A 27,322-nucleotide genomic window follows, 5' to 3' on the forward strand; every position below is an offset into this window, starting at 1 on the left:
ACTGTGGAGGTCAGTTCACAAACACTACTGGGGGCAATCCTTCGAAGAAGGATGTCAGCCCAAAAAGCAGGTGATGCAGAACATGATTTGGTTGGGAGCTCAGCTTGCAGAGTCTATATGCACTATAGGTTCATGGATTGCACCTTGCCTGCACAGCCCAGCCAAGCAAGCTTTTCCTAGCAGACTGAACTGAATGACCAGCTACATACTGAATGACCTGCCCATTAAGTCCAATGTTTGTAGCTCTAAATATCCTGATTGTGTCCCAGATCTGTTTTTTCCTTTGATTTTTATGATAGGCTTTACCCCATGTTATTCCACACCCAGCTCACCTTCCCCAGTTCAAAATTGGGGAAAAGCAGGTTGGAGAGAAACTTTTTTGTTTTGTCCACTCCTTATTTATCAGTATTGCATTATATCTATTCTACCTTTTCTCCAAGGAGCTCAAGGAGCCATTCACAGCAACCCTGTGAGATGGGTAAGGCTCGGAGACAGTGGCTGGCTCAAGGTCACATACAACAAGTTTTCATGGCTGATGTTAACACTGGCTTCCCAGATCCTAATCCACTTAATATCCCTCTATCTTATTCCATACTCTCGAAATAAAGATGCAGACGTGAAAAGGCGTGATTTCAACCATATGAAGTGGAAGGGAGGTGCGCTGAAATCGTGCAAGTTAAATCCAAGCAAGGCAGAGAGTTTAAAGGCACTCTTTGTGCCAGGTCTGCTTGGGGTTACCTGGCGTATAAAGAACTTTAAAGCTCTGCTTTGCTTGAGGTCTAAGGCCTGCTCAGTGTGCTGGTTCAGGGATCCTTGCATAAGATTTCGCAGTGCCATCTGAGTTCCTGCAAGATCTCGTGCAAGCATCCTTAGCCTTCCAGAGCTTGCCTGCTGAGAGGGCCTTACCTGGCAGCTTCTAAGCTCTCCACCTTGTTTCCCAGGCAAGGCCCACTTGGCATGTGGGCTCTGGGAGTATTGGGGGGGGTTCTTCCTCTCCCTACCACTCACTTGCACCTCCAAGAGTTTGAGTATACTGATTTTCATGTATACACAGAACCCTTGGAACTGAACCCCCACATACGAACACCTGAACAGGCCTTTCCCAAGAGGTAGGTGACACTGGATGGAGAAGTCAAAGGTGAGTAAGCAGAAAGACATCAGCACATGACCCAACACAAAATCTCAGCTGGGGTTAAAGCAAAGTTTTTATTTTGGCAAATGCCTGGCTGCTTTCGGGAGCTTCTACAACACTGACCCCAGACCAAACCAGAAGAAATATGATGATTGTGCAAGGGGATTAAGGAACCACTTTTCCCACGTAAAGATTACCCTGATCCAGGGAACTCCCAAGTATAACAGAAGCCTGTGCACATGTCGGCTGCTGCTCACAGGAAGAAGAGTATGCTCCTAGGAGACCAATCTTCATGCTTCCAAATGGAGATTCCTGTGAAGACCCACATGTGGTAACAAGTTGCTGGTCCTCCCCACCCAGACCCTCTCGCAGAGGGTTCTTGGGCACTCAACACAATTCTGCATGCAGAAAATCTGTTTCCACACATGGGATGCAGATTCTGCACTGGAATGAATATCTCAGGTCCTTGTGGCAAAGAGGAGGGAGGTTTTATCAACCTCAACTATTCTAGTCGAAAAAATCTTGGAGAGAAATGCACATATCAATTCCTATGGAGCAGTCCTCCTTAAGGACCAAATGCATTATTTCTAGTAAAGGCAAAGGGACCCCTGACCATTAGGTCCAGTCGTGACCGACTCTGGGGTTGCGGCGCTCATCTCGCTTTATTGGCCGAGGGAGCCGGCGTACAGCTTCCGGGTCATGTGGCCAGCATGACTAAGCCGCTTCTGGCGAACCAGAGCAGCACACGGAAACGCTGCTCTGTAAATTCTTTCTAGTAAAAGAATTATTCTAAATCTGGTCCTGTATGAAATCTGCAAGTCGGAAGGGTGGCGACTTGGACGATAATGAGTTATTAATGGAGAGAGATAAACTACATTTTGCCAAACTGAAAGTATTAGTGAGTTGGACATCACCACCCACACTTTCAAGAGTTAAATCTGTTTTCCTATGCAATGGAACCCACTGAGGCAATGGCTGGAGAACACTATTCTGAAAACACTGGACAGCATACCTTGAGAGAAGCAATATCTGCCACAGGGACTGTTGAATTGGAGGAAGCAGAGAGGGATCCTTTTGACAGTGGGATGTATTTAGTAAAAGTAGGTGGCAAAAAAAGTTATCTGAAAAAGGCTGCTAGGAAAACCAAGGACGCTTTCCTACAATTTCAGAGTCAGATTCAAAAGAAAAAACATGATTCAGAATTTACCTTTTTTAGCCTCCTTGAGTGTTTCAGACTTTTGAGAATTTGGCTGATACAAAATTAACTCCCAAAGGATCTCACAGTGAGATTAAACTCCACTTTCAAGGCAAGATATCCAAGCATGGCTTTAAAATTTTGGTGGTGGAGAGGAGGGGGCTGGACTGAGGAATCTATTTTAAAAACTTTTAACACCTTCCTATGTGTAATCCATTGCTGTGCCAACAATCATAGCAGGGCAAACGAATTATAGCGCTACAAGAATTCTCTCTGTAGGAGAGAGCCAAACAGAATCAACTTGAAAGGTGAAACTGTCCAATCAGGATTGTCCTTACGTGACCAGTCCTTGCCTACAATCGAAGAAGCTCGATTCCTCTTCGGGAAGGGCTGGGCTCAGGTACAGTGCCAGAGAATGCTGGTGGTGACAGTGTGTGCACCAGGGCACTGGGAGATTTGAAGGATGGCTTTACATGTGGGCCTCCATGGCTGGAGAACCGGGGAGAAGCTCTCCGTTCATAATGGTCTCTGAAACCAGCATCTTGTCTTTCCCAGAATCCAGCCGCTTCTTCCTGAGCTGTCTTTGATGGATCAGAGGAACAAGAGACAGAACTAGACCCCCAACAATGGGAGGAACACCAGCAAAATAGAAGGCGAGGTGGTAATTCCCAAAATGTTCACCAAGAAATCCTACAAAACAGGAAAGAATGGTTTTATCACCAGCTTTTGCCAACCTGGTACCTTCCGCCTGTTTTGGAATGCACTCGTGGCTGTGCTACTTGGACAGCGTTCCAAATTCCCCAGGTGCCAGGCACATTTTGGTACTGGTGCAGGTCCAATTGCGGCTACATGGAGATTTCTGGGCTATAAGGCAAGAGCCCAGTATGAGTCTGCACACCCTTTATCAATTGCTTATGCCTCTGCAGGGAGAAGTCCTGTTGGATGTTCCAAAAACCATTTACTCTGATCAAGGTAACCCAGCCTGACAATTCACTTACCTGCAATTGGAGGACCTGCTGTCATTGGAATGGCCATAAGTCCCAGGAGATAACCAATGGCTTGAGATGCCTGCATGGGCCCAACCAGCTCGAAAGCAATGGGAGCCATGATGGTTATGAAGAGTCCATCACAAAGTCCAAGGAAAAGGCAGACAATAATGACCCCCCAAAACTCTTGGCACTGTGGGATCATCATGCACATTATACCCAAGAGTATAAAGGAGGCAACCTGAGGAGACAAAATACTGGTGTCATTCAGGCAACAAACTTGGAGCGACTCCACCACATCCAAGGGGGTTAAGAGACTGAAAGGACTGTAAACTAGGAACAGCACGCAAGAGGAAGGATGGCTGATTTGTGTATTCTCAGGGCCCAGTGATTCTATCCTCATCAGTGGTCTGGGGGCCAGACAACTCACCCCTCTCACAGATGCTCCAGTTAAATATTAAAAGTAAGTATCACCTGTAGGAAGGGCTTAAATGCACAGAGCACCTGCACTCTGAAGGCAGGAGGTCACTGACTGGGCCATGAAGAAATGGACGGCCTTCCCAAAAGATTATTTGAAGAGGCGGACTGGAAGTGATCCTTCAATACTACAAATGCTGTAACAACTCAGAGATTCGCTGCCTACCTGTAGGTAAATCTTCTTCGGCCCATGGATGAGGTCACTTATTGGCCCTGAAGCCAAACGCCCAACCCCTGATGTAGCTCCAATGCAAAGCAGCAGAATCCATGCCCTTTCTGTTTCCTTGAACTCCTCTTCCACGTACTTCACCTGGGAAAGTGAGGAGATAGAGGGAACAAGGACATCAAGTGTGCATTTGTTAGTGGGCTTCACCTGCAGGAGCTTGAAGCAAAAGCAACCCCTGGGACCTGCAGTGTGAATGGACCACAGCAGCAGAGACAATGTTCGGGTTAGCAGTGAATTATGGATTGAGGAGCTCCAATGATCTGCCTCACTAGCAAGGTTGTCTGCTGCTCTGAATTCATTTCCCCCCCCAGTCACCCTTGCTAAGCATTGTAACAATAGCACCTTCAATGATCAAGTTTTGACGCGGATCCTATCTTTCTATTTCATTCATAATGCCTGATGTTTATTTTCTTCCTCTCCTTCACAGCACTGTCTGGGCCCTGGGGACCAGAAAGCTGTCAATCATGAGAATGGCTCCATGAAACAAAAGCACGTGCCACTCGCATTTTGGCTCTCCAGAGAGATCTAGTTTGGCACCATGACTGGAACAGCCTTGCATACAATCCTTTGTCTTGTACTGGGCCTTAAGGAACTGGAAGCTGAAGTCTAGCCTAAGGGGACTTTTGGAACCAGAGACCCTTAAAGCAGCTCCACATGGTGACTCACCTACCTCACAGTCATAATGTGATGTTCCTATCACCATATTGTTCCTCCACTTCACAAGAAGCATCACATGTTAAGGGAGAGGTAAGTTGGGTGGTTAATGTGCATAACAACCAGGCCTCATGCAGTATGTGCACATAATCCAGCCATGAAGAGGGAAGGGTGTAATTTCCTGGTCAACATATGTAAGCCCCAACATGTCTTGGAGAACGTCTATATATATACATAAACAAAAAATTGTACATTCACTAGTCATTATGCACAATCCCAACAGGACTTGGGGAATATGCATATATCAGTTTTGCACACTCTCCGGCCATAATCCATAATCTCCAACAGGCTCTGAAGAATGTGCAATGCCCTACCCTGTTCTAGAAGGTTCCCACATGGTGCACTATGCAGGCACAACATCTCCTTGGGTTTCTGCAGAGAGAAAATGAAGTACTGTATATATCACTGAAGGGGATCTTGAAAGGATTCTGAAAGACTTTTGATGCCCTACTCAGTTGCCCAGTACACAATCCTGGTATTCCACACCACAGAGTGATAAGAAGGGCAGCAAAGTCCTTGCATGGCTATCTGGTTGGGGCTGATGGGAGTTGCAGCCCAAAACATCTGGAAGGCGTCTGCTTTGGAAAGGCTGTCTTAAAAGACAAGCTTGTTTCTAACCAACCACTGTAACGGCAAAAAAGCTGAAATTTCACTTTAAAAATGGATAACAATGCCTAGGATATAGTGCTCAACCCTATTGAATAAGTATTTTCAGTTGCCCTGAAATCTCATATCACTGAATAAATTAACCTCCAGCAGCAGGAGAACAGCAACACCCAAAACAAGTGCAGAGCAGGTGAAACTTTTACCATCTTCCTACTCTGCTTTTGCTGCTGCTCCCCCTGAAATTAGAGGAGAGGTGCTGGACCATTCTTGGAGGACCCTGGACTCACCCACCACAACTTTACAGCAGCTGGCCTTATTGCCAGACTCCTGGGTGGGGTGGAGAGATTTAAAAGAAGGAAAATTGGGTTAATGTGAGTGATTTGGTGGCTAGGGAGGATATTGTTGCTGTTACTATTTATTGCATTTATATCCACCTTTCCTTCCAAGGAATTCAAAGCAGCTTACATGGTCCTCCCCCTCATTTCAACAACAACCCTGTGAGGTAGGTTAGGCTGAGGTACAATGACTGGTCCAAGGTCACCCAGTGAGATTCATGGCTGTGTGGGGATTCAAACCCTGGTCTCCCAGGTCCTAGCCCAACGCTCTTGGTGTTGAGTTTTTATTTTTATCTGCTAGTCAGTAGGTTGGAGTTTGTTTTGTTTACTGTTAGCATGCTGCCAAAGTATTCTATCACTGTTATGGGGGACGCTGGTGCTGTTGTTGCTTGTTCTTCTTTTCCTAATACGTTGTATAAGTTTAGCAAGCAAACAAATGGGTAAGATGATATCTGCTTTGTGACTTACAGCATCTCATGTCACTCAGCACTAGGCAAAGAGAACTGTTTTCCTTCACTTTAACTACAGTGCTGGATCCATTGATGAGGCAGCAGAATGCTCTCAAGATGCTGAGTTTCAGGATAGCTCTTATGTTTCCAACTTGGCTGACTTTCAATGAACTATTTTTGGTGGCTTGTAATAACAGCGAAGTCTCTCAAGCACTGGCATGCAATAAGGAATCTGTGTAACCCACAATCGTTATTATGAAATTTATCTCAGTGGCAATGTACCAATTTTACAGTCTCACCAGGTAGGAGGAAAGTCAGCCAATCAGAATTAGTCTCATAATATTCCCTCCTGCTCAGATTGGCTGTGTTCCTGTGGAGCTTCTTCATCAAAAACTAATCACACTGGTTTCTGAACCACCTTCACCATCCCTCACTCCCTTATATCAACCTTTCCCAACCCCCAACTGTCTCCTCCTCCTCTCACCAGATGCATGTAAGGTACAAAGTACCCCAGAACGGCAGTTGCAATCCCGAAAGCCCAGATCCGGTAGGTCTTTTTCCTGAAGACCCTCAGGCTGAAATACTTCCGCATCTGCGATGCACATTGCTGCCGCCAGCTCCGGCTGTCTAGCTTCACATGCTCCACATCGTGGGGGTCAGAGGTCGAAGGGAACATGGGACGGAAAGTTAGGGACAAGAAGATCTGGACGAGCATAAAGGCGCTGAGAACTTGGAAAGTGTGGGCCAGCCCAATGGCCCTGCCAACAATCTTCAAGAGGAAAGGCAGGCCCATGGAGAAGACGCAGCTGCCAGCCGTCACCAGGCCATTAGCCAAGCCTAGGCGCCGCTTGAAGTAGTGACCAAGGATGACCAGAGAGGGCTGGAAGGCAAAGGAGCTGCCACAGCCGAAGAGGACTCCATAAGTGAAATAACGGACTTCAAGAGACCTGTTGGAAACAAATAAACACCAGTTACTTTCCATCATCACCGTTGTCATTGTCATGTCATTGTTCTTACGCCATCTGATGAAGCCTATTTTATTTTATTTTATCCTTTGGGAACTGACTGTTATTTTTTAAAGAAAGGGCTTTCAATAGTGCTGTCCTGTTTTTATTATCTGTTTTCTAATATGTTTGATTTTTATATTGTTTTAATCCTGTTAGGGTTCAATTATCTTTTAATGATTATCCTTTATATGTTTTCAGGTTTTTTGTAATTTATCTGTGTTGTCTGAATTTGTGTAAGCTGCCTTGAGTTTGGGGAAAAGGAGGGATATTAGCAGCAGCAGCAGCAACAACAACAATATGTGTCTTCAGCATTCGTCGAAAGCTCTACAATGAGGGTTTCAGATGCACCTCTGGTATGTGGGGAGTTTAACAACTTAGGTTTAGTAAACTAAATCAAAGTAAAAGTAAGACAGTGAAAAGTAGATAAGCACATTAAAACCAGATTCAGGGATACAGTATCATAAAAGGGCTCTTCTCAAACATACTATCCCGACCTAAGCTGAACACACAACCTAAAGGAAAGAAGATCAACTCATCCAGCCAATGATGTTACTCAAATGCCCAGAGGACCAAAAATCTATTTGTCTGGTGCTGAAAAGATGAGGAAGTTGGCACCAGGAAGGGCTCCCTTAGGAGAAGATTCTATAGACCAGGGTAGCTGTGGTGGTGCTACTACAGAAGTTACTACTACTACCACTACTACTACTACTACAAAGTTTATCTCTGACATCAGACATATCCTGGTCTGGTCCACAGAGCCTTCCTCTTTTATGTAGACCTATCTGCACTACAGCACTGGGAGTTATAGTCTGGTAAACTGCTGTGTTGAGAATCCCTAATCTCTAATCATTGCCCTCCACCCCAGCCCTTGATGCAGAACTACAGTAGTACCTCGGGTTATAGACGCTTCAGGTTACAGATGCTTCAGGTTACAGACTCCGCTAACCCAGAAATAATACCACTCTGGGAGTAATCTCTACCAGCATCACTCCAATACTTTCCAACTACTAAGACTTTTTCTTTCTTTCTTTTTAAAAAAGTAATAACAAGATGGCTGCCAGAAGGCGATGCCATTCATTTCAGAAGGATAATCATATAGCTTCATCCACTCTGCGTTTCAGCAGAAAGTTCAACAAAGCTCTGTCTGCTGAACCTTGTAATGTACTGTGGAAGGAAACTGACTTAAAACAACATCTTATTCTTTTCTAAAAACAGAACATTCATAAATTGCTCCTAATAAGGCAGGTATAGGTGGTCCTGCCCACAAGAAATGAGGCAAGAGGAAATTAAGAAAACATTTATGAGGGTATCATTTATTCCACGACATGCCTTTCTCCTTGGCTACTCAAGCACAAGGAGACACACAATTTCTACCTGATGCTATTCAAAGGCTGTCCTGAAAGCCGATTTTCAGTTCTTCCAGAACCACATCAGAGACACCTTGGGAGAAGCACAACATCACAGCCACTAACAGCTACAGCGCTCAGCTACTTCAAAGGCGAAACTCTTCTCTGTACTAAAAAAATGCAAACTGTACTGTGCCAATGTGCAGAGATGGAGAACAGATCCCAGAACAGATTAAGATCTCCACTCACTTCTTCCCTCACAGCTCAGCTTTCAAAAATGAAAGTTTTCAAGGCTAGCTGAAATGAAGTCAACGCCCCACATCAGAATCAAACAAAGCACAGATTTTAGGCTCCTTGGGAAAGATGCCCTCCATGCCTCTCCTCCTTCAGTGAATCTACCTCCTCATTGCAGCAGGTTCTTAGCAGACCTCCTGCTGGGGTGCGGGTACTTGGCAGATTCTCAAATATTCTGTGCAACCCTCGGCAAAATTCGGTGCAGTCCATGATCTATCGGCCCTTTTGGAAAGTGTCTTCAAGTAAATGATTTTGCTTAGTTTTCTTGAGATGACAAAGCCACAGCCCATGGTAGCTAAGCCTAATTTGCCATCTCAGAACATGATCTGAAACCTCTGACAAAGCAGCAGAAGTCTGTTGACCATGGGGTATGTGTATTCTTTTTCTTTTTCTTATTACCTGCCCTTCCCAGGCTGAGTCGCAGTAATTAAGGTACAATACTACTATTAAAAAACAAAATTATGCATTATTAAAAACAGTTTAAAACAACTTAAAATTACATAAATAAGTTGGTCCCTGAAAAGATGTATCTCAAGTGTCAAAAGTCTGAGTAAAGAGATGTGTCTTCAGCATCGTCCGGAAGCTGTATAATGAGGGGGCCAGATGCACCTTCATGAGAAAGGAGTTCCACAGTTGAGGAGCTACCATGGAAAATGCACTCTACTGTGTCACAAAACACAGAGCCTCCAAGTGTCCCTATTTTCCAGGGACAGTCCCAGATTTACAGAAGATGCCCAGAATGTCCCGTTTTCCCTTAGGGCGTCCCTATTTTCATTGGAAAAATGTTAGAGGGTTTGGAGTTATGCAACCCCTGATCCAAGGAAATAAGTAACTTATACAACTTTTAGAAGATACCTGAAGGCAACCCTGCATAGGGCAGTTTGTTTATGTTTATTTTTTTATCATGCTTTTATATATGTTGGAAGTCGCCCAGAGTGGCTGGGGCAACCCAGTCAGATGGGTGGGGGTATAATAATAGTAACAACAACAACAACAACAGCACGTCCCTATTTTCATTGGAGAAATGTTGGAGGGTATGCAAACACATTCAAGCTTCTGAGGGTGGAGGAACTACCAAGAATTGGGGTGTATTGTACAGAAAGTGGTACTGCACGCTGAGGTGTCATCTTACTCCATGTCATCCATTTAGAACTCCATTCCATCTCAAAGAGTATCCGGTAACAGGTATTATAGCTGAGTTGCAACACACATAAATAATAGGTCCAATTCTTAGCACCTTTAGTTACAAAAAGACCACCACTCATGTGACAGGGCTGAAACAGACCCTTCTAGAGGCATTGGAGAACTGCTGTCCATCAGGACCAGACAATACTTGACTAGATGAACTGAATTGGTATAAGGCAACTTTCTGTGTTAAAAATTAACCCCCACTTTCAAGGATGTTTGGCCTGCAAATGTTCTGGGCCAGTCATACTGCCTCGTAGCCAAACAGTACACATTCTAAAACTTCCCAATAAATAAATAAAAAATTCTGAGGGGTTTTTTTTGGCCCACTTTTGTCATGCTGCAGTCCCTCTTGATAGCAATAATGTGGTAGCATTGGGGAAGCATTGCAGAACAAGTAATAAAGCGGAACAAATCCACCATTAATCACTATTGTGTCAAGAACATGTTGCAGAAGGCAGCTGCAGTAACGACAGCAGTGTGGAGGAGTCCTCTGCCTTGCCCTCATGTTTAGATTATCTCTCCAATGTCACTATACAGTCGTACCTTGGAAGTCGAATGGAATCTGATCCGTAAGTCCATTTGACTTCCAAAGCATGGCTTCTGATTGGCTGCAGGAAGCTCCTGCAGTCAATCGGAAGCTGTGGAAGTCCCATCGGATGTTTGGCTTCCGAAAGAACGCTTGAAAACCAGAACAGTCACTTACGGGTTTCAATCGTTCGGGAGCCAAAACGTTTGAGAACTAGGCTGTTCGAAAACCAAGGTACGACTGTACTTTTAAGGCTTTAGTTGGGCAATATCTTGCCTGGTTTCTCTTCTGGAGCTGAATGCTGGGTGGGATCCAGCCAAAGCTGTGGCATTTTAATTTAATGATTTCAGTGGGACACTTTCAACATGTCTTTAGTTTTTTATTCTCCTTTTTTAAAAAAACACCACTTGTTTACAATAAGTGCTTAGCTCTCTTGCTTGAAGTGAGTGGAGTTGAAAATGAAATCTGAATTTAATACAAGCCAATACAATGAAGTCAACATTTACATAATCTCTTAACAGTGCCTAATTATGGCTGGATTGTATCCAGAGATTTTAAGATACTTTACAATGTTACATAAAAGTGGTATTCCCACCCCCAACCTCAAGTCATAACAACATGATTTATTTCCATTATTTTCCAGCAGTTTGTGGCGTTGTGTTTTTTAAACTTGAGGATTCTGGTCATAGCCTATAATTTGAAGCTTGGCTGGAGGAGTTACAGGTTATAAAGGACAAATGGAATGGAATTCTTGGCCGCCCAACGATGCTTCAAAGATAGAGGAAGACTGAATGGTTTCAATTGTGCTGGCCTGTAAATCTGTTGAAAATCTAACCTGCAACTTGCAGCAAGCATGAAAGCCTCAGACATTTTGAAACCCTAAAAATAAACAGAAAAAGAACTCTGTGTTTTGGTTGGAACAGCACATTGCTGAGGGGAAAATAAGTATTTTATGGCAAGAATGCATTCTTCGCTAAAAACCCATTTAATATCCTGATGTTTCCTTTTAGTATGCATAGCCAAGCAAAGCTTGCAAGGGCCATTTGTCATTGTGTTCTGGCTTACATAAAAACATGAACCTCCTCTGTTTTTTAATGTTAATGTTGCGTTTAGCAGTTATTAATGACTTTAGTGTGGCAGAAAAAAAAATCTTCTTTTGAAAGCTGAAGGATGTGGCCATCTGGGCTATAGTTCAGAGAAGATGGTCTATTTCCAAGTAGGCAGATGGCTATTACTGGCAATTCAGGTTTTCTCCAGATTGACATTTGCTCTGATTGAGCACTGAAGAGCAGGTTTTCCCTAGGAAAGGAGCGGGGAAGGAGGAAACCACTTGGACCCCTCCCTGCTTTCTGGGCAGAGGATAAGTCAAGTGTGGACAATCCCTGAAAGGACCCAAGAGGCTTTCAGAAGATGCTGATCCTGCTTCAGCCGAACTTGTTGTTGGGCCCAAGTCCCTCTAGCATTCAACCGGCACTAAAAGCTTAAACCAGGGTAACCACCGTGATGGTCCTCTCTAAATGTTTTGGACTACCACAGTCAACATCTTCAACCAGCATGGTCAATGGCCAAGGACAATGAGAGTTATAGGCCACGACATCTTAAGAGCAGCACCACAGTGGTTAAAATGCTCTAAAAGGCATGGGAATAGTTTTATGTCACTAAACATTTGAACATAGGTGGCTGAATGCTTGTAAATTTCAAAGCAAAACAAGGCTGACTGAAAGTTTCTGCATACTCAGAGTACTCCCTAGGCATGCAGATTTAATTTTATATAGTAAGAGAATATTATTTGGAGACAAGATTACTGCAATGTGTTTTAAGTGGAGCTTCCCTTGTGCTTGATCTAGAAGCTGCAGTTAATGCAGAATGCTGCAGCACAACATAAAAGTAAGAAAGGCAACTCCTCACTGCATGAAGAGGGAATTTCTGGGTTCAGACTGAATGTCAATGACAGGAAGTTCTGTTCTTGCTGCTGCCTTTGATTTGGGGGAGATGGGATTCATATGACTTGCCCAACCGCTTCGTTAAAATCCTGGACTCACGTATGAGCTAAGAATGGAATAGCAGAACCAGACCCTGTAGAAGTAATCATCTCCTACATCAATGCAAACTATTGCAACAAACTTTGCTACCTTCCTTGTTGGGACACATAATACTTATATTGAAAATAATGGGGCCACTTTATTTGATGTGCATTGCCTCTCCTTTCTTGTTACCTTATCTCCTATTAGGTATACTATTTTATTTACTTCCAGGATTTTATCCTTTTTTCCTATTTGTTCTACATTTTGAATCTTCTATTGCATTATGTGAAAAACCAATAAAATTAAAGTTAATGGACATGACTGACTAGGTTTATCCATTTCAGTGGGTTTGCTCTGAATAGGACTTCATTGAAACAACCAAAGGGTTTACAGTTAGGCGGGCTGTGCAAGCCTAAGAATTGTGTTTATGGCTGAAGGACACTGAGAGTCAGCTGGGGTCGGGTAAATGAGGAGAAGGGGAAGAGAGAACTAGGCTGGCTGAGCCTAATAATACCCTGGGGTTGAGCAGTAGGGTTGTGAAGGGAATGTGTACGTGATGAGGTTGAAATATATCCTTTCCTCTTGCATCTTAGTAGCAACAATAAACCCAAATATCAGGCAGACAGCTTGGATCCTGAGCCATTTTGCACTATACTGCACAGCACCAAGGGTGGATGGGGCGCAGGAGGAGGTTGGATGAGGTGGAGAAGAGGGGAAAGGTGCCCTTTGCAAGTCTCTAAAATAACTAGAAGGCTCCATGTTTCAGGCTAGCTAGAGCCAGGTACACAGGACAATATTTTCTCCTGGGCCCTCAACTTGCACCCCTTCTTAGGCTGAGTTTCCTGAATGTGCAACATTCTGCAAATGCATGCCGCTCTGAAGGGTGTCAACAGAATCAGGCACTTCAGACGGTTGCTTGCATGCATGGGATGGACCATCTAAGATGAATGCCACAAACTGGCTTTTTCTAGCATTACCCCATAAGAAACAGCTGCTGGATTGGGCCAATGGCTCATCTAGCCCCAATACTGTACTCACAGTGGCTAACCAGATTATTGTGGGAAACCCGCAAGCAGGACCCAAGCACACGGGCACTCTCCTGTCCTGTGGTTCCCAGAAACTGGTATTCAGAAGGATGCTGCCTCCAACCATGGAAGGCAGAGCATAGCCCTGTTTGGGGAAGTTTTTAATATTTGAAGTTTTATTCGGTTTTTAATGTTCTGTTGAAAGCTGTCCAGAGTGGCTGGGGAAACCCAGCCAGATGGGCAGGGTAGAAATAATAAATTCTTATTCTTATAACCCTCGTGGCTAGTTGCCATTATGCTCCATTAAAGTGGACCTCTGCATTGCAAGTGGACCTCTGCAGCTGATCTGAAGTGACAACCAGGAAGAGAAAAACACAGTGCACAGGTCCTTCTTCTTCTTCTTCTTCTTCTTCTTCTTCTTCTTCTTCTTCTTCTTCTTCTTCTTCTTCTTCGCTAAAACACCAATTGCCTTGGTTTGGTAACAGAGTATAAGAAGAGCCCTAAAGCACAATTCACACCAGACATTAATGCTGGACAGTGATGCAGGATCAAAGTTCTGAAGACTTACTTGGTGAAGGAGCTGGAGAAGAGCCCTATGAAAGCGATGGCTGCTCCCGAGGCAGCCGTCGTCCTGCAGCCGATCCGGTCGGTGAAGATGCTCACGATAGGAGAGCAGAAGAATATCATCCCCATGCCCAAGGATCCAACCCAGGCTGCAGACAGGAAAAGAGAGATGGGAGGAGAGGAAGGTGAGAACGGCACCTGATACAAGCAAGATCCAGTTGGGCATCAATGGCAGTAAAGAAGCCAAGGTGCAGTTAAGTCCTTTTAGACTCCAGACCAGTGATGGGTAACATTTTTTTCCTCCCAAGGGTCACTTTCCCTTGTGGGCAGCCTTCCCAGAAGTGGGCGGGGCCAGGCACAAAAATGCAGGAAAAGCAGTAAATGCTACCTTTCTGCAGGAGGCTTTCTACACACAAACTCCTCTCTATCCTTCATCCAGACAAGCAAGAGGCATTAGTATCAGGCGGTAGTTCATGTTCTGAGGACTTCAAGACTGGATTATTGCAATGTGCTCCTCATGGGGCTTCCCTTGCACTTGGACCTAGAAGCTGCGGCTAGTGCGGAATGCTGCAGCACGATTGCTGACAGGAGTGAGACCTTGCCAGCATATAACACCTGTGCTCAGAGACTTGTGCTGGTTGCCAATTTTCTGCCTGGCCAAGTTCAAAACGTTAACTAAAAGTATACAAATCCCTTCACAACTTGGGACCAGCTTCCCTGAGATGCCTTATCCCATATATGCCCAGTTGACCACTTTGACTCATAAAACTGGCCCTGGTCTAAGTGCCACGTATTAACCATTCCGTATTTGTAAGAACTCAATATTTTAATGTGGCAGCAGTCATGTTTTAGCTTATCATTGATTTTAATTATTATTTTTTATGTATTAAATAGCTGTTTTTGACTGCTTTCATGGGAAAAAATATTCTTTTGTTCTTTTCATAAATCGCTTTGAGTTTTCTGAGCTGTTTATTTCTTTTACAATCAAGCTGCAAATAAATGCTATGAAATAAATCAATATTAACAGAGTTAAAGAACGCATTTCAGCCATGCAAAAACAATCAAGGTGTGAAGAAGGACCAGTGACAGGTGTGATGCCAGGAGAGTTCCAAAGGCCAATAGATTCAAATGACAAGAAACAAAATTCTTTTTTTCCAAATAATTTTTTGGGGAAACTTTTCCATCATACAATGCAATAAAAAACATATTAATCTAAAAAAGAAGAAGAAAAAGAGCGAAGAAAATTCAAAGCCCTCTCTGAAAGGTAGATCTTAATCCTTGTCTCACACAGAAGGGGGTGGACCCAACTGGTTAGAGTGTGATGCTGATAATGCCAAGGTTGCAGGTTCGATCCCCGCATGGGACAGTTACAATATTCTTGCCTTGCAGAGGGTTGCACCCGATGATCCTCAGGGTCCCTTCCAGCTCTACAACTCTATGATTCTATAATCCTATGACCCTCCTAGCTCTCACCTGGGAGCTTCCCTTTCTTCTCCCAGCCTCCCACTCTGAGAGATGTTCCCTTCCCTGCCTCTCGCACAGGGTCCTTCATCAACCAACCATCACCTTCATGTGCATACAGTCCTTTCAATGACCCAGAGTAGAGGACACACACACACACACACACACACACACACACACACACAGCAAGGGGAACAAAAGAAAGAGAAGAAAGATAAAAGTAATAAAAGAATGAAAACAGAAAAAAGCAAAAATCGAAAGAAAAAGGGCTTCTGATTCTCTGTTTGTCAGATACATATAAAAAGATTATTCAAAGTATTCCAATTATTCACTCCAGGATGACATCCAGCTGTTCCTCCACCTGTTAGGTGATATTTTCCCAACCTTCAGACCCAAACATCTCAAGTCCATTCATTTTCCTTTCCACACATAATATGGGTTCCTCAATTGTTATTATCAATTTACATCAACAAGAATCACCCTCCAGTCCAGCACAAGAACTTTACCTCCAATAACTTCAACAACCATTCCTCCATGTTGAGAAACAATAAATCCTTCACCTTTATTCACACAAGAGCACCTGTGTGAAGATCCTCACAATTTTATCATCAATTGCCACCAACTTTAACATTTTGCTCTTCCTGTTCTGGCAGTCCTTTATCAATAATATTCTCTAAAAGTTCTGTGTTTTCCTTAACCTCATTTTCCATCTCATCTTTCTCTGGTCTATTTTCATTCATTATCTTATCCATCTCAGCTCTGATCTCTTTTAGCTGCTCATGCAATAGCTGCTACACAATGCCAACAAATGACCCTCAGGATCTCCTTCCAATCTTACAGTTCTATGATTCTATGATATTTCCCTTCTCCACCTCTCTGTTGCTGTTTCTTTCTACCAGAACTACCTGTAAAATTCAGTTTTAAAGCCTGCATGTTGCATTTCTTGTTCCCCTTAAAACCTATATTATGCCTCCTGTGTGAGATATTTTCTCCAGGTGTCCAAAGAAACAGGTTTCTACTTTCATCACTTGGCTGATGGGGTGCTACCTTTGGATATGCTGCCTTGCCTAGTAGCTCAGTCTCCCCATCATGGTGCCCTCTAGGTGCTGCTGCACTACAACTCCCAGGCTGGGGCTGGGACTAACAGGAGACGGAATCCAAAAACATCTGGAAGGTCACAGGTTGGCAGAGGCTGAACTAGATCAACACACCTAACATCTGAAACAAAAAAGTACTATTAAATCAATTGAAAAAGGGGTCTGTCCATGCAGCCTCTGGATGGTCTTGTTGTTCTGTAGTTATGAGTTTCCGTTTGTACTGCATGAATTCAGCAAATGACTTGGTCTCCCAGTACAGCCAGTCCTCATCACGCCTCAAGATATTCAGAGAACAGCAAGTGCCCAATTAAGAAGGAAGCTAAGATGTCCAGAGTGCTTTCTTCAGCCCAACCTTTTCCCAGACACTCAGCACAAAGAAACCTTCCATTGTGAGAGCAGATTATCTTTCAAATTAATTATATTTTCCCTCCCCAAACCAATTTAGCCAAAGGCTTTCCTGTAATAAATTGAAAGCTTTAAAAAAGGGCAATAATTGAGACACAGCAGGGGGTCCCTGGGATCGACTTCACTCCAACTGGGCTCCTGTTTGGGCTGGGTAAAATACAACCGGAGAAAGGGCAGACGGGAGGCAAACCTTTACTGCAAGTGGCTCTTTTGGATACAAACAGGGCACACAGTGTAATCAAGTACTCCTAATAGGATTATGTGGCTCACTTCCAAAATACTGCAAATAATAGATATATATGAAAAGGTGCAGTTGTGGGGTAGGTGGAGGTGAGGCTGGAAAAAGCAAGCTGGAGCCGACTTATTAAATTGGATACTTCCAAAAAATGTTCCTGCCTATTGAAACTGCAGCAGTAAAATGTTATATGGTCTCTGTATGGTTTGAAATTCATCCTGTGATGTGGTTGTTAAGGGGGAATTTAGTCCAAGAAACACTGACACAAAAGATTCTTGAGATATTAAGTTTAATGGACCAGATTCAGAATGCAATTAAGAAGGATTTACACATGAAGAGTTGGACTGAAATTTGGTCACATGGGAGAAGATCCAAAAAAGCATGCACACAAAACCCATTGACCTGGAGTTCAGAAAGTTTTGCTCCCCCCCTTCCCTTAAAGGGGGGGGGGGGAAGGCTGTAGAAGAGCTGTTCCTAATCTGGTGATCTCCAGATGTTTCAGGCTGGGGCTGATGGGAGTTATAGTATAAAACAACTGTAGGGCACCAGATTGGGGTGGCTGTTCTGGAACAGTAGTCTTCAGCTTCTTCAGACCTTTAACTTCTAACCCAAACAAGCATTTCAGAACCTATAGCTTAATTTTTTACTGTGTATTTGTATGGTGGTAGTGTTGCTGTTAAAATCAGTCTGTGACTGGGTAATGGGTCCCAACCCACCTGCTGAAGACCACTGGTTTATGGCCTCCAATTTGTAGAAGTTGTATTTGCTGGCTGAAACTGATGAAAATTGGGAGGGAAACTCCATTCAACTTTACAATACTGATAGCAGTATTTACCAGGCCATGTCTTCTGCCCAGATTTGTTGTTCAGTGAGGAATGTGTACTTTGGCAAGGATACCCAGAATAATGCAGAGAAGAAATGATGCTTACTGATAACCATGTTAAGTCCGTGTCACACAGGGACTGAAGTTTTTCCATATGATCAGCCATCATAGAAGAAGTCATTTGTTGCTATGCAAACTGTGATGCTTTGAACAAAGCATGACAAGATTAAGTGTCTGGTCCTTTTAACATGGCACAGTTGGCATTTGGTGAGCTTCTGTGCCAGCTGGTCAGTATAATAATACCATCTAAGAACTGATACCTGAATTTGCTTTCCCTTCCCTTCCCTCTCTGCTCCTTCCCCCTTGCATGTCATGCTTTTAGATTATAAGCCTGCAGGCAGAACTGTCTTGTTTTACTTGATTGCACATATGTCACTTTGAGAGACTTTTTGGCTGAAGAATGAGGTACTTTCTAATTTAGGGAAAAGACGAGTCAGAGGTGGCATGATGGAAGATTATAAAATTATGCATGGCATGGAGTAAGCAGATATAGAACAGTTTCTCTCTCTCATAATGCCAGAGCTTATGGACAGTCAATGAAGCTGAATGTTGGAAGATCCAGGATACATAAAAGGAAGTCCTCCTTCAGGCAGTGCATAGCTAAACTATGGAATTCGCTCCAACAGGAGGCAATGATGGTCACCAACCTTTAAAAGAGGACTGGGTGCATTCATGGAGGAGAGAGCTATTGATGGCTACTTGCCAGGGCTAGCTGGCCCATCCACTAAGCAAGGTGAGGCAACCACCTCAGGCAGCAGTGTCCACATGGGCAGCAGTTTCCGTCAATATTTCTTCCCTCCTTGTTCCTGATGTAGATCTTCCCTCACCCCTTCTTCCTTGGTGTGAAGGGAATGCCTCAGTTTGGAGGCAGAAATGCTTCTGAATACTAGTTACTGGAAACCACAGGAGGGGAGAGGGCTCTTGTGCCCGGGTCCAGTTTGCAGGCTTCTCACGGGCATCTGGTTGGTCACTGTGAGAACAGGATGCTGGACTAGATGGATGGGCCAATAGCCTGATCCAGGTGGCTCCTCTTATGTCCTTTATTACTGAGTTGAAGTCCTTACCTATAGAATTTCACCATCTCATGTTTATACATGAAACATCTACCTTTTCATTAACAAATTATTCCCACTCTTTCATAATTATATATATCATTGTTAATTGATTATCATTAGTAGTAGAATCATCATACTTTTCTTTCAGAAAAGTTTTCAAGGTGGTATGCACAGTTTCTAGGAGGTCTTTTATCTGGGCACTGACCAGACCCAAACCTCCTTATATTCTGCAAGATTCCTGCAGCAGATGTCTTCAGGCCATGCCCCTGGATAAGGTGGGGGGAACCTTTGACTGTCCAGAGGTTACGGAACTACAATTCCCATCAACCCCACCAAACAAGGTCAATGGCCAAAGAAGATGGGAGATATCATTCAGCAGCATGCAAGGGCCCAAAGTTTCCCCAAACCTGCTGCCCTAGATGAAGGCACAAGCCAGTCTAGTTGCTTGCTGAGATAACTGTATCCAGCAGCTATAGATATTAGGGCTGGATATTTGCAAATGCAGCCCTGTTAAGTGAGACAAACCATCTATACAATGGATAATTAATTTTTTACTGACTTGTTTTTCCAGGAACAGGAACAAAAAAGGAAAAGGAAGGAATTGTTTTAAGGCAAAACCTCAAATCTCCTTGGGCATTTTTGCTCAACACTGCTACAAAAACACCACCATTAAAAATTGCCCTCTGTGTTTATTGCAACAAGTCTTTTCATTCATCATAAATTGACCTCTAGAGAAATAGTGGGAAGGCATCTGTTTCTTGGATTAGTGGTTTCCCCCTAAGGACAGAAAAGGGAGCATGCTCACTGGAGGATCAGCAGGCAAGTGCACGACATCCTGTCGCAGGCCTCATCCATTGTATGAATTTCCCCAACCACTTCCCATCTTGCAATTCCATCAGATGGATGCAGAAATAGAATGAAACAACTGTGAGCTGCTTAGGGTATTACAACTGATGTCAGGGGGGAAGAACTAGAGAAGTGGTTCCCAATGGGTGAGGTTCCACCTTCAGCAGGATTACCTAGAGGGGCACTAAGAGGCAAGGGAGAGGTGGATAAATTAATTAAACTAAATAGTTTTAATCAGATTTTAAATAAATGTGCAATTAATTATTACTGTTTTGAATTTCATTGGGCTATTATCTTCTTTAGGGGGTCAAGCAAATCACTGTTCTGAATAATACAAGGTAGGGGCCACTGGGGATGAGTTTATGGAACTAAGGGGGAAAACATTCCCAAGAAAGTTTGGAAACCACTGACTAGAACAGTTCCCCTGTGCCATCACTAATCTTCTGGAATGCTTTTCTTCTGAGCCAGAGGCAGCCTTCTCTTTAACACCTGTGAAAGGTTTACATTGAAAGCCTTACTTCATTCTTACATTTCAGGACCCGTGTAACTGTTCTAAGGATGTCTCCTGATTAGAAGGAGACAAAACTAGAACAGTGATTCAAGCAGGGTTGCAAGGGGAAGCCTCCTCTGAGTACGTGTAATTCTGCAAGTAATTTGAGAAGATGAGTAGAGCACATGCTTTGCACATGTGTTCAATCATCAGCATTACCAAGTAAGGCTTTGAGTGAGACAGGGTAGCCAACATGGTGTTCTCCAGATGTTTCAGGAGTAGCCCAGTGAAAACAGCTTTTCCCAGAGCCGTGGAATGTTTTGTGTTTGTTTGGGAAAGAAAATTGGGAGACTGGAGATGGAATGCAGGGGGAACTAGCTAGCTGGAATCCTGAACATGTCTTTGCATCCATCTATCTTGAGAGACATCAGAGTGCACCTCTGGGAGTGAAGTCAAACCACTGCATTAGCAGCACCAGTGACCTCCCTGGGGCGCAAGCCTGGGCAGTGTGTGGAGGTCCTGGGCTGCCAAGGCAACAAGAACCCCCTCTCGGCCTCACTGATGTGGTCCAAAGAAAAGCAGAGCAATACGTTAGGCACCAATGTGCCTGCAGGAGTTGCCAGAAGGAGGTGTACAAGGCCTCCACTCTGGATTTGCGTAGGGTTTACTCCTTAGCCTCTTATCCCAAAAATATCCTGCAAGGCAGAAGAGGTTTAGGGCCAGTTTCCATTTTCCTAGATGAGCTACCTCCCCAGGTTGATGAGTTTCATTTGCCCATCACTTCCCTCTACAGTATGTGCAGAAACCAACTTCTTCAACAGTGGACCCACTATTGGGTCTTGTTTGCTCAATCTGCAGGAACCAATCTTCACATGCAGGGGAAGTCCCTAAATCACTGAGGGTTTGAGATCCATCGGCTACCCTCACCTGGTTTAGCTGGCCAGTTGAAGCTGTTTCTGGGTGTGGCCGCTGTCGCCTGCTGACAGCTTCTAGCAGCCACAGGTGAGAGCTGAGTGCAGGGTGGGGACCCAGGATGGACAAACTACCCCTGAAGGAACATGATGTGTCCTCTGACAGAGGTATTAACCCTCTCCTAACACCCCATAAAACCCTGTACTGTATACATACAACTCTGAACAGAAACACTCATCTTAGGAAGGTGAGGACATAGCAATTTTGTTGTTGTGGGCCCACATTCTATAGGGGGAATTACTGGTTTCTAGAAACTAATTCTAATTTGTTTAGAAAACAGGTTGGCTACAGAGCATTCACTGGGCTTTTGATTTCAATTTTCATATATAACTTTGTAGAAGGGAGGGAGGGGGCACCCCTGTCACAAGCCAACCAGAGTCCAAGCAGGTCTAGCAAACCACACTCAATGTTCCATTCTTAGGCGTATTATAGCAGATTAAGAAGGAATGTAAATACCAATAAAAGAGGGTTGTTGTTATTCACTAAAGACTTTTATTACCATCAACAAGTTGTCCACTGGGAGGGGGCAGGAACCAAGAATAGCCAAACTATTTCACAGCATCTCAACAGCACTTTTGCTTATCAAGCATCCTGACTGCCTCTCTGGCCCATGGACTTCAAATGCAAAGAGAGGGAAACATGATGTGCTGAATTTTGATCCTCAGAGGATGCAACACCCCCCCCTTCTATCTCTCACTTGGGGATTTGCCAGGCAAAATAACCTTATGCTAAGCTTTCATCCCAGTCATCTTATCTTATCTAGGCAGGGATCTGCTTAGAGAACAGTGACTGGGTGTTTTCTGGAAGTTCAGCAGATTCTTCACCTGTGGTCTGACTTGGGGCACATGTCTGCCTATACACTCAGTCTTATTTTTAAAAAGGCTGAAAACATATTTTTTTAAAAATAGTCACAATGCTACTCCAGGGAATGGGGGGGGGGGGAGAGAGAGAGAGCACAGGACCTAGCCAAGTGGCTTTGCCCCAGACAAGGTTGCCCCACAATTTGAGCTGAACCACACTGCAAACTTGTGGAACTGTGTTTGACAGCTTGCTCTGAGAAAAGGCTAACTTAAGAAAACCCCAGCTAGATCAGGCCAGTGGTCCATCTAGTCCAGCATCCTGTTCTCACAGTGACCAACCAGATGCATGTGAGAAACCTGCAAGCAGGACTCAGTACAAGAGCATCCTCCCCTCCTGTGGTTTCCAGCAACTAGTACTCAGAAGCATGACTGTGCCCAACTGTGGAGGCAGAACATAGCCATCCTGGCTAGTGGCCATTGGTAGCCCTATTCTCCAAGTAAAGGAGGATTGTGTGCTTGCACCCAAAATTGTGAGTTTGCCCAAACCGGCGCTGCTGCTTTAAAATATTGCGCCCACCTTTTTTGCCCTATGTGCGAGCAACAGGAGCACAGAGATGCTCCTTCCAGCTGCAGAGATTGGCAGGCATAAACTAAGGTTTTCACTGCACTGTTGTGTGTGCCTATATAAGGGCTGCACTGTGTTGGGTAAGGCACTGTGGTTTGAAGGATGTCAGACTAGACTGGCAAGGGTGATGCGTGTGGTCAGGGAGGACTGGCCCTATACCTTAGGGATCCAGGGGAAGTCCAGCGCTCATTGATTGAACATATGATTTGAATGCAGAGGGTCCCAGGCTCAGTTACTGGGATCTCCAGATAGGGCTTGGGCACTCCTCTGCCTAGGACCCTGGAGAGCCACTGCCCATCAGTGTAAATACTGAGCTAGATGGACCAGTGGCCTGATTTAGTATAATGCTGCTTCCTTTGAATAGGGAAAGGCCACAGCTCCATGGCAGATCAGATGCTTTGCATGCAGAAAGTCCTAAGTCTGAACCCCTCCTCAAGGTCTCCCCGGTCCTAGTTCAACACTAGTAATCCAGGTGTAGGGAAGCTATGGCCCTCCATGGAAGACAACGTCCACCATTCTAGAACTCTAAGCACTGCATCACTCGGGCTCTTTAGCCTTAGTGATGGTTGACTCCAAGCTGTCCTCCATCCTGTGGCTATGTCCCTTGGTACATTGGGAATTCACATTTCCAAAGCATATCTTGAGGACGCTCCGTTCAGTCGCCCACACATAAATTCAACATCCCGTCACCAGGGGTGTGCAAAAAGCACCTTTTCCTATGCCCCAGGGGTTGCTCCTGCAAATGCCAAGCATTTTGATAGGTTGCTTCTGGAAGAAAGAATTGCCCTTTCCTCCCTCACTGCAGGCTGCCAAGTCAGGCAGTTTTCTTGGCGAGAGTTTTCTGGCGAGTTGCAAATGTGTGAGGTCAACAATCCCTGAATTTCATTTCCACCATCCCAAGAGACAAATCTGTCTGAAACCATGTTTTCCTAAGAGAGCTCAAATTAGGTATGAAGCTGACCTGAATTATGGTTTCTGGTAAAAACTGCTGGCTGACCAAGTTAAAATCTGGTCGTTGTGGAGATAAGTTTGAGGCTTGGAGAGACATGGCAGGCCCACACAGGGTACGAGCTTTTGAGCCACTGGAATTGCAGAGCGACAGATCAAAGCTGCCACACACATCGAGGGTTTGGCTAACATGACTTTCATTCTCAGCACAGGGAATATGTCAATGCAGCTTATTGTGTATGGAACAACATCACCTGGATACAATAGCTTAGGGTGAACAATACAGTTGCATTTCTCAGACTTTATTTTTCAGAGGTTTTTTGTATTTAAATGCAGCAAAAAGCAACAACCGAGGAGTTCAGTTGCACTTTATAAACTATAATAAATTAATAATAATAAAAAATTTTATTTATATCCCACCCTCCCCAGCCGAAGCCGGGCTCAGGGCAGCTAACAACAATAAAATAATGCAACATTCTAAAATCATTTCATTATAAAATTAATTCAAATCAAATATATATTCTAAGGCTGTAATCCAATTCCATTTACCTGGGAATAAACCCAGTGCTTTCAGTAGGACTTACTTCTGAGTCAACATGGTCCAGATTGCAGCCTACTACATTTATTGTGGCACAAACTTTCCAAACTTAAATGAATTAGAACCCAGCATCTGATGAAGAGGATCCCACTCCACAAAAAGCTTATGATGTAATAAATTTGTTAGTCTTTGAGGTGTTGTAAGACTCTATGTTGACTTTTGCTGCAGTGGACTAATGCAACTGTCCTTCTGGATATCAGTTTTGCATCTCCCTTGTAGTCAGACCTTCAGTTGATCAAATATTTTGCTTTGCACACCTAGGTAGCCTTTGTTCTTACTATGTATATAGAAAGAGTTGCCTGTTCTATGCTCATCCCTTTGAACTATGTCTTCCTGACAGATGTCTCTGCCAATATCCCTGGAGACTCAGCAGTTGTGTAAGTAAGATTTCAATGGATCATCTCCCGTCTCTGCTCTTAAAAAAAAGGGGAAAGAAATTTTCAAACACTTTGCTGGTGGTTGGTTCTACCTAGCACAGAACTGCAACATCCTTCCTTTAATTGAGGAAGGATTGCTATGTTCATTCCATGGATAGCCAATTATTAGTTGGCCGACTCACCATTCCCATGGCCATAACTCATCTGAGGAACAGAACTTTGCTTTTGAACATGGGGTAGGTACAGTCTATGGCAGCCTTCCCCAGTCTGGTCCCTTGAGAAGTTTTGGGACACAGTTGATCAGCAAGCATGGTCAACAGTCAGGGTTGATAGGAGCTGTAGTCAAAAATACTTGGAGGGCATTAGGTTGGGGAACACTGGTCTATGGATTGTTTGAAGCCTAGGGCATGCCCACTTGAATTCCAATTGATTGAAATTAACTGGATTTTTAATTTCAGATGACTTGCGCTTTGCTTTTGGCCAATGGGCCATCCTTAAGGAAGGTACTCCCATGGGCACTGAAGCCACAGCCTTGGTGTTAATAGGAAAGAACCCCTACCCACTGAACCACTGGGCCCACTGAGACTGATAGATTACTCTGTCTTGCCCCTATCCCCAACAGTTATGTGGAATAACTGTTTTGGGGAGGTGAGTTTTGACATCGCTGAGTTCCAGCCAACCAGTGCTTTGCCCAGCACAGAACTGGTGGCCCCTGAGTTCAATCCAGGGAAGAACATGGTACATCTGCACAACCTGGGGCAAGTGAATTTCCAGAGTGGTCTCGCTTTACTAATTATGTACACACCCCACTAAATAATCAAATCCTGCATTTACGGTAATTATCTTGCTGCCTGTTGATTCTAATTGCTCTGTAAATCAATGAAATACTACATGGTAGGAAACTGGGAGGACTACGTAGTTGTTTTGGTTCTTTGGCAAGATCTTAAGGGATGCTTCCAACATCTCCCAGGACAAGGAAGTAACAGGAAGACCGTATTAGCAACAAGCTTTGAACAGCATGTTAGAAATTCTGTTAGATGAGTTTGCTTAATGGCTTCAAACAGATCCAGCCAATGATAAAAAGTTAGTTGAGTAAAGTAAACTTGGCTGATGTCACAAAGGCACCAGCGCTTCCCTGAAGCTGGGGGGGGGGGGGGAATGTTCACACCATCTTGAAGATTCAGGACAGAGAAAAGAAAGTATGTATTTCACAGACGATGTGGTTAGACTATGGCATGGGTAAGCAAACTAAGGCCCAGGGGCCAGATCCGGCTCAATCGCCTTCTAAATCCGGCCTGCGGATGGTCTGGGAATCAGCATGCTTTTACAGAGTAGAATGTGTCTTTTTATTTAAAATGCATCACTGCATTTTAAAATGCATCTGTGGGGCATAGGAATTCATTCTTTTTTCTTTCTTTCCCCCCCAAAATATAGTCTGGCCTCCCACAAGGTGTGAGGGGCAGTGGACCGGCCTCCTGCTGAAAAAGTTTGCTGACCCCTGGACTATGGAATTTGCTCCCTCCCCCAGGGTAGCGGAACAAAACACATGTGATTGGTAGTGAAGTAACCACAAGAGAGGAGAGGGCTGTTATGCCTGAGTTCTGTTTGCAGATTTCCCACAGGCATCTGACTGGCCATTGTCAGAACAGGATGCTGAACCAGATGGGCTTCATCCAAGAGGCACTTCTTATGTTCTTATTTGCACCTATGGCATAAAGTAAAGGTTAAAGGACCCCTGGATGGTTAAATCCAGTCAAAGGCGACTATGGGGTTGTGGCACTCATCTCACTTCAGGCTGAGGGAGCCGTTGTTTTCCCACAGACAGCTTTCCAGGTCATGTGGCCAGCATGACTAAACTGCTTCTGGTGCAATGGAAAACCGTGACAGAAGCTAGAGCGCATGAAAAGGCTGTTACCTTCCTGCTGCAGCGGTACCTATTTATCTACTTTCACTGGTGTGCTTTTGAATTGCTAGGTTGGCAGGAGCTGGGACAGAGCAATGGGAGTTCACCACCATCATGCAAATTTGAACCACCAACCTTCCGATCAGCAAGCCCAAGAGGCTCAGTGGTTTAAACCACAGCGCCACCCGCGTACCTCTAATATATAGGCCTATTTGATTGTTTGCAACAGGAACCTGAAAACCTAAGTGACCTGGACAGAACTATACGTGCTCCTCAAGGATCATCCATTCATTTTATTTCTACCCCACTTTTCCCCCTGAAAGGAAGTGCAAAAGAGCCCACACCATCCAAAATCAAAAACAACAGCAACAACATGAAATATTAACTGACAGTTCAGTTAATAATCACTACAAATCCATAAAATGATGTATCATTAAACAAGCCAGTGTTGTGTAGTGCTTAGAGTGCCAGATTAGGGCTCGGAAGATCAGAGATAAAATCCTCCCACTTAGCCATGAAACTCACTGGGTAGA

The 27,322-nt window shown here is 44.2% G+C and overlaps 1 protein-coding gene across 1 annotated transcript in view; it reads right to left on the minus strand.

Annotated features, from left to right (window-relative positions):
* Positions 1-1,187: 1,187 nt before the first annotated feature.
* Positions 1,188-27,322, minus strand: part of SLC16A2 (solute carrier family 16 member 2) — an 88,869-nt gene continuing 62,734 nt past the window's right edge. The window contains exons 2-6 of the mRNA XM_080989870.1: positions 14,099-14,243; positions 6,605-7,067; positions 3,957-4,100; positions 3,326-3,554; positions 1,188-3,017 (exon numbers count right to left, since the gene is read on the minus strand). Of these exons, the coding sequence (XP_080845996.1) occupies positions 2,797-3,017; positions 3,326-3,554; positions 3,957-4,100; positions 6,605-7,067; positions 14,099-14,243 (1,202 nt within the window). The 3' untranslated portion in view covers positions 1,188-2,796. The remainder of the gene's footprint in view (positions 3,018-3,325; positions 3,555-3,956; positions 4,101-6,604; positions 7,068-14,098; positions 14,244-27,322) is intronic.

Source organism: Podarcis pityusensis, assembly GCF_964106645.2.
Source record: "Podarcis pityusensis genome assembly, chromosome: Z".
In the NCBI taxonomy this organism is placed as follows: domain Eukaryota; kingdom Metazoa; phylum Chordata; class Lepidosauria; order Squamata; family Lacertidae; genus Podarcis; species Podarcis pityusensis.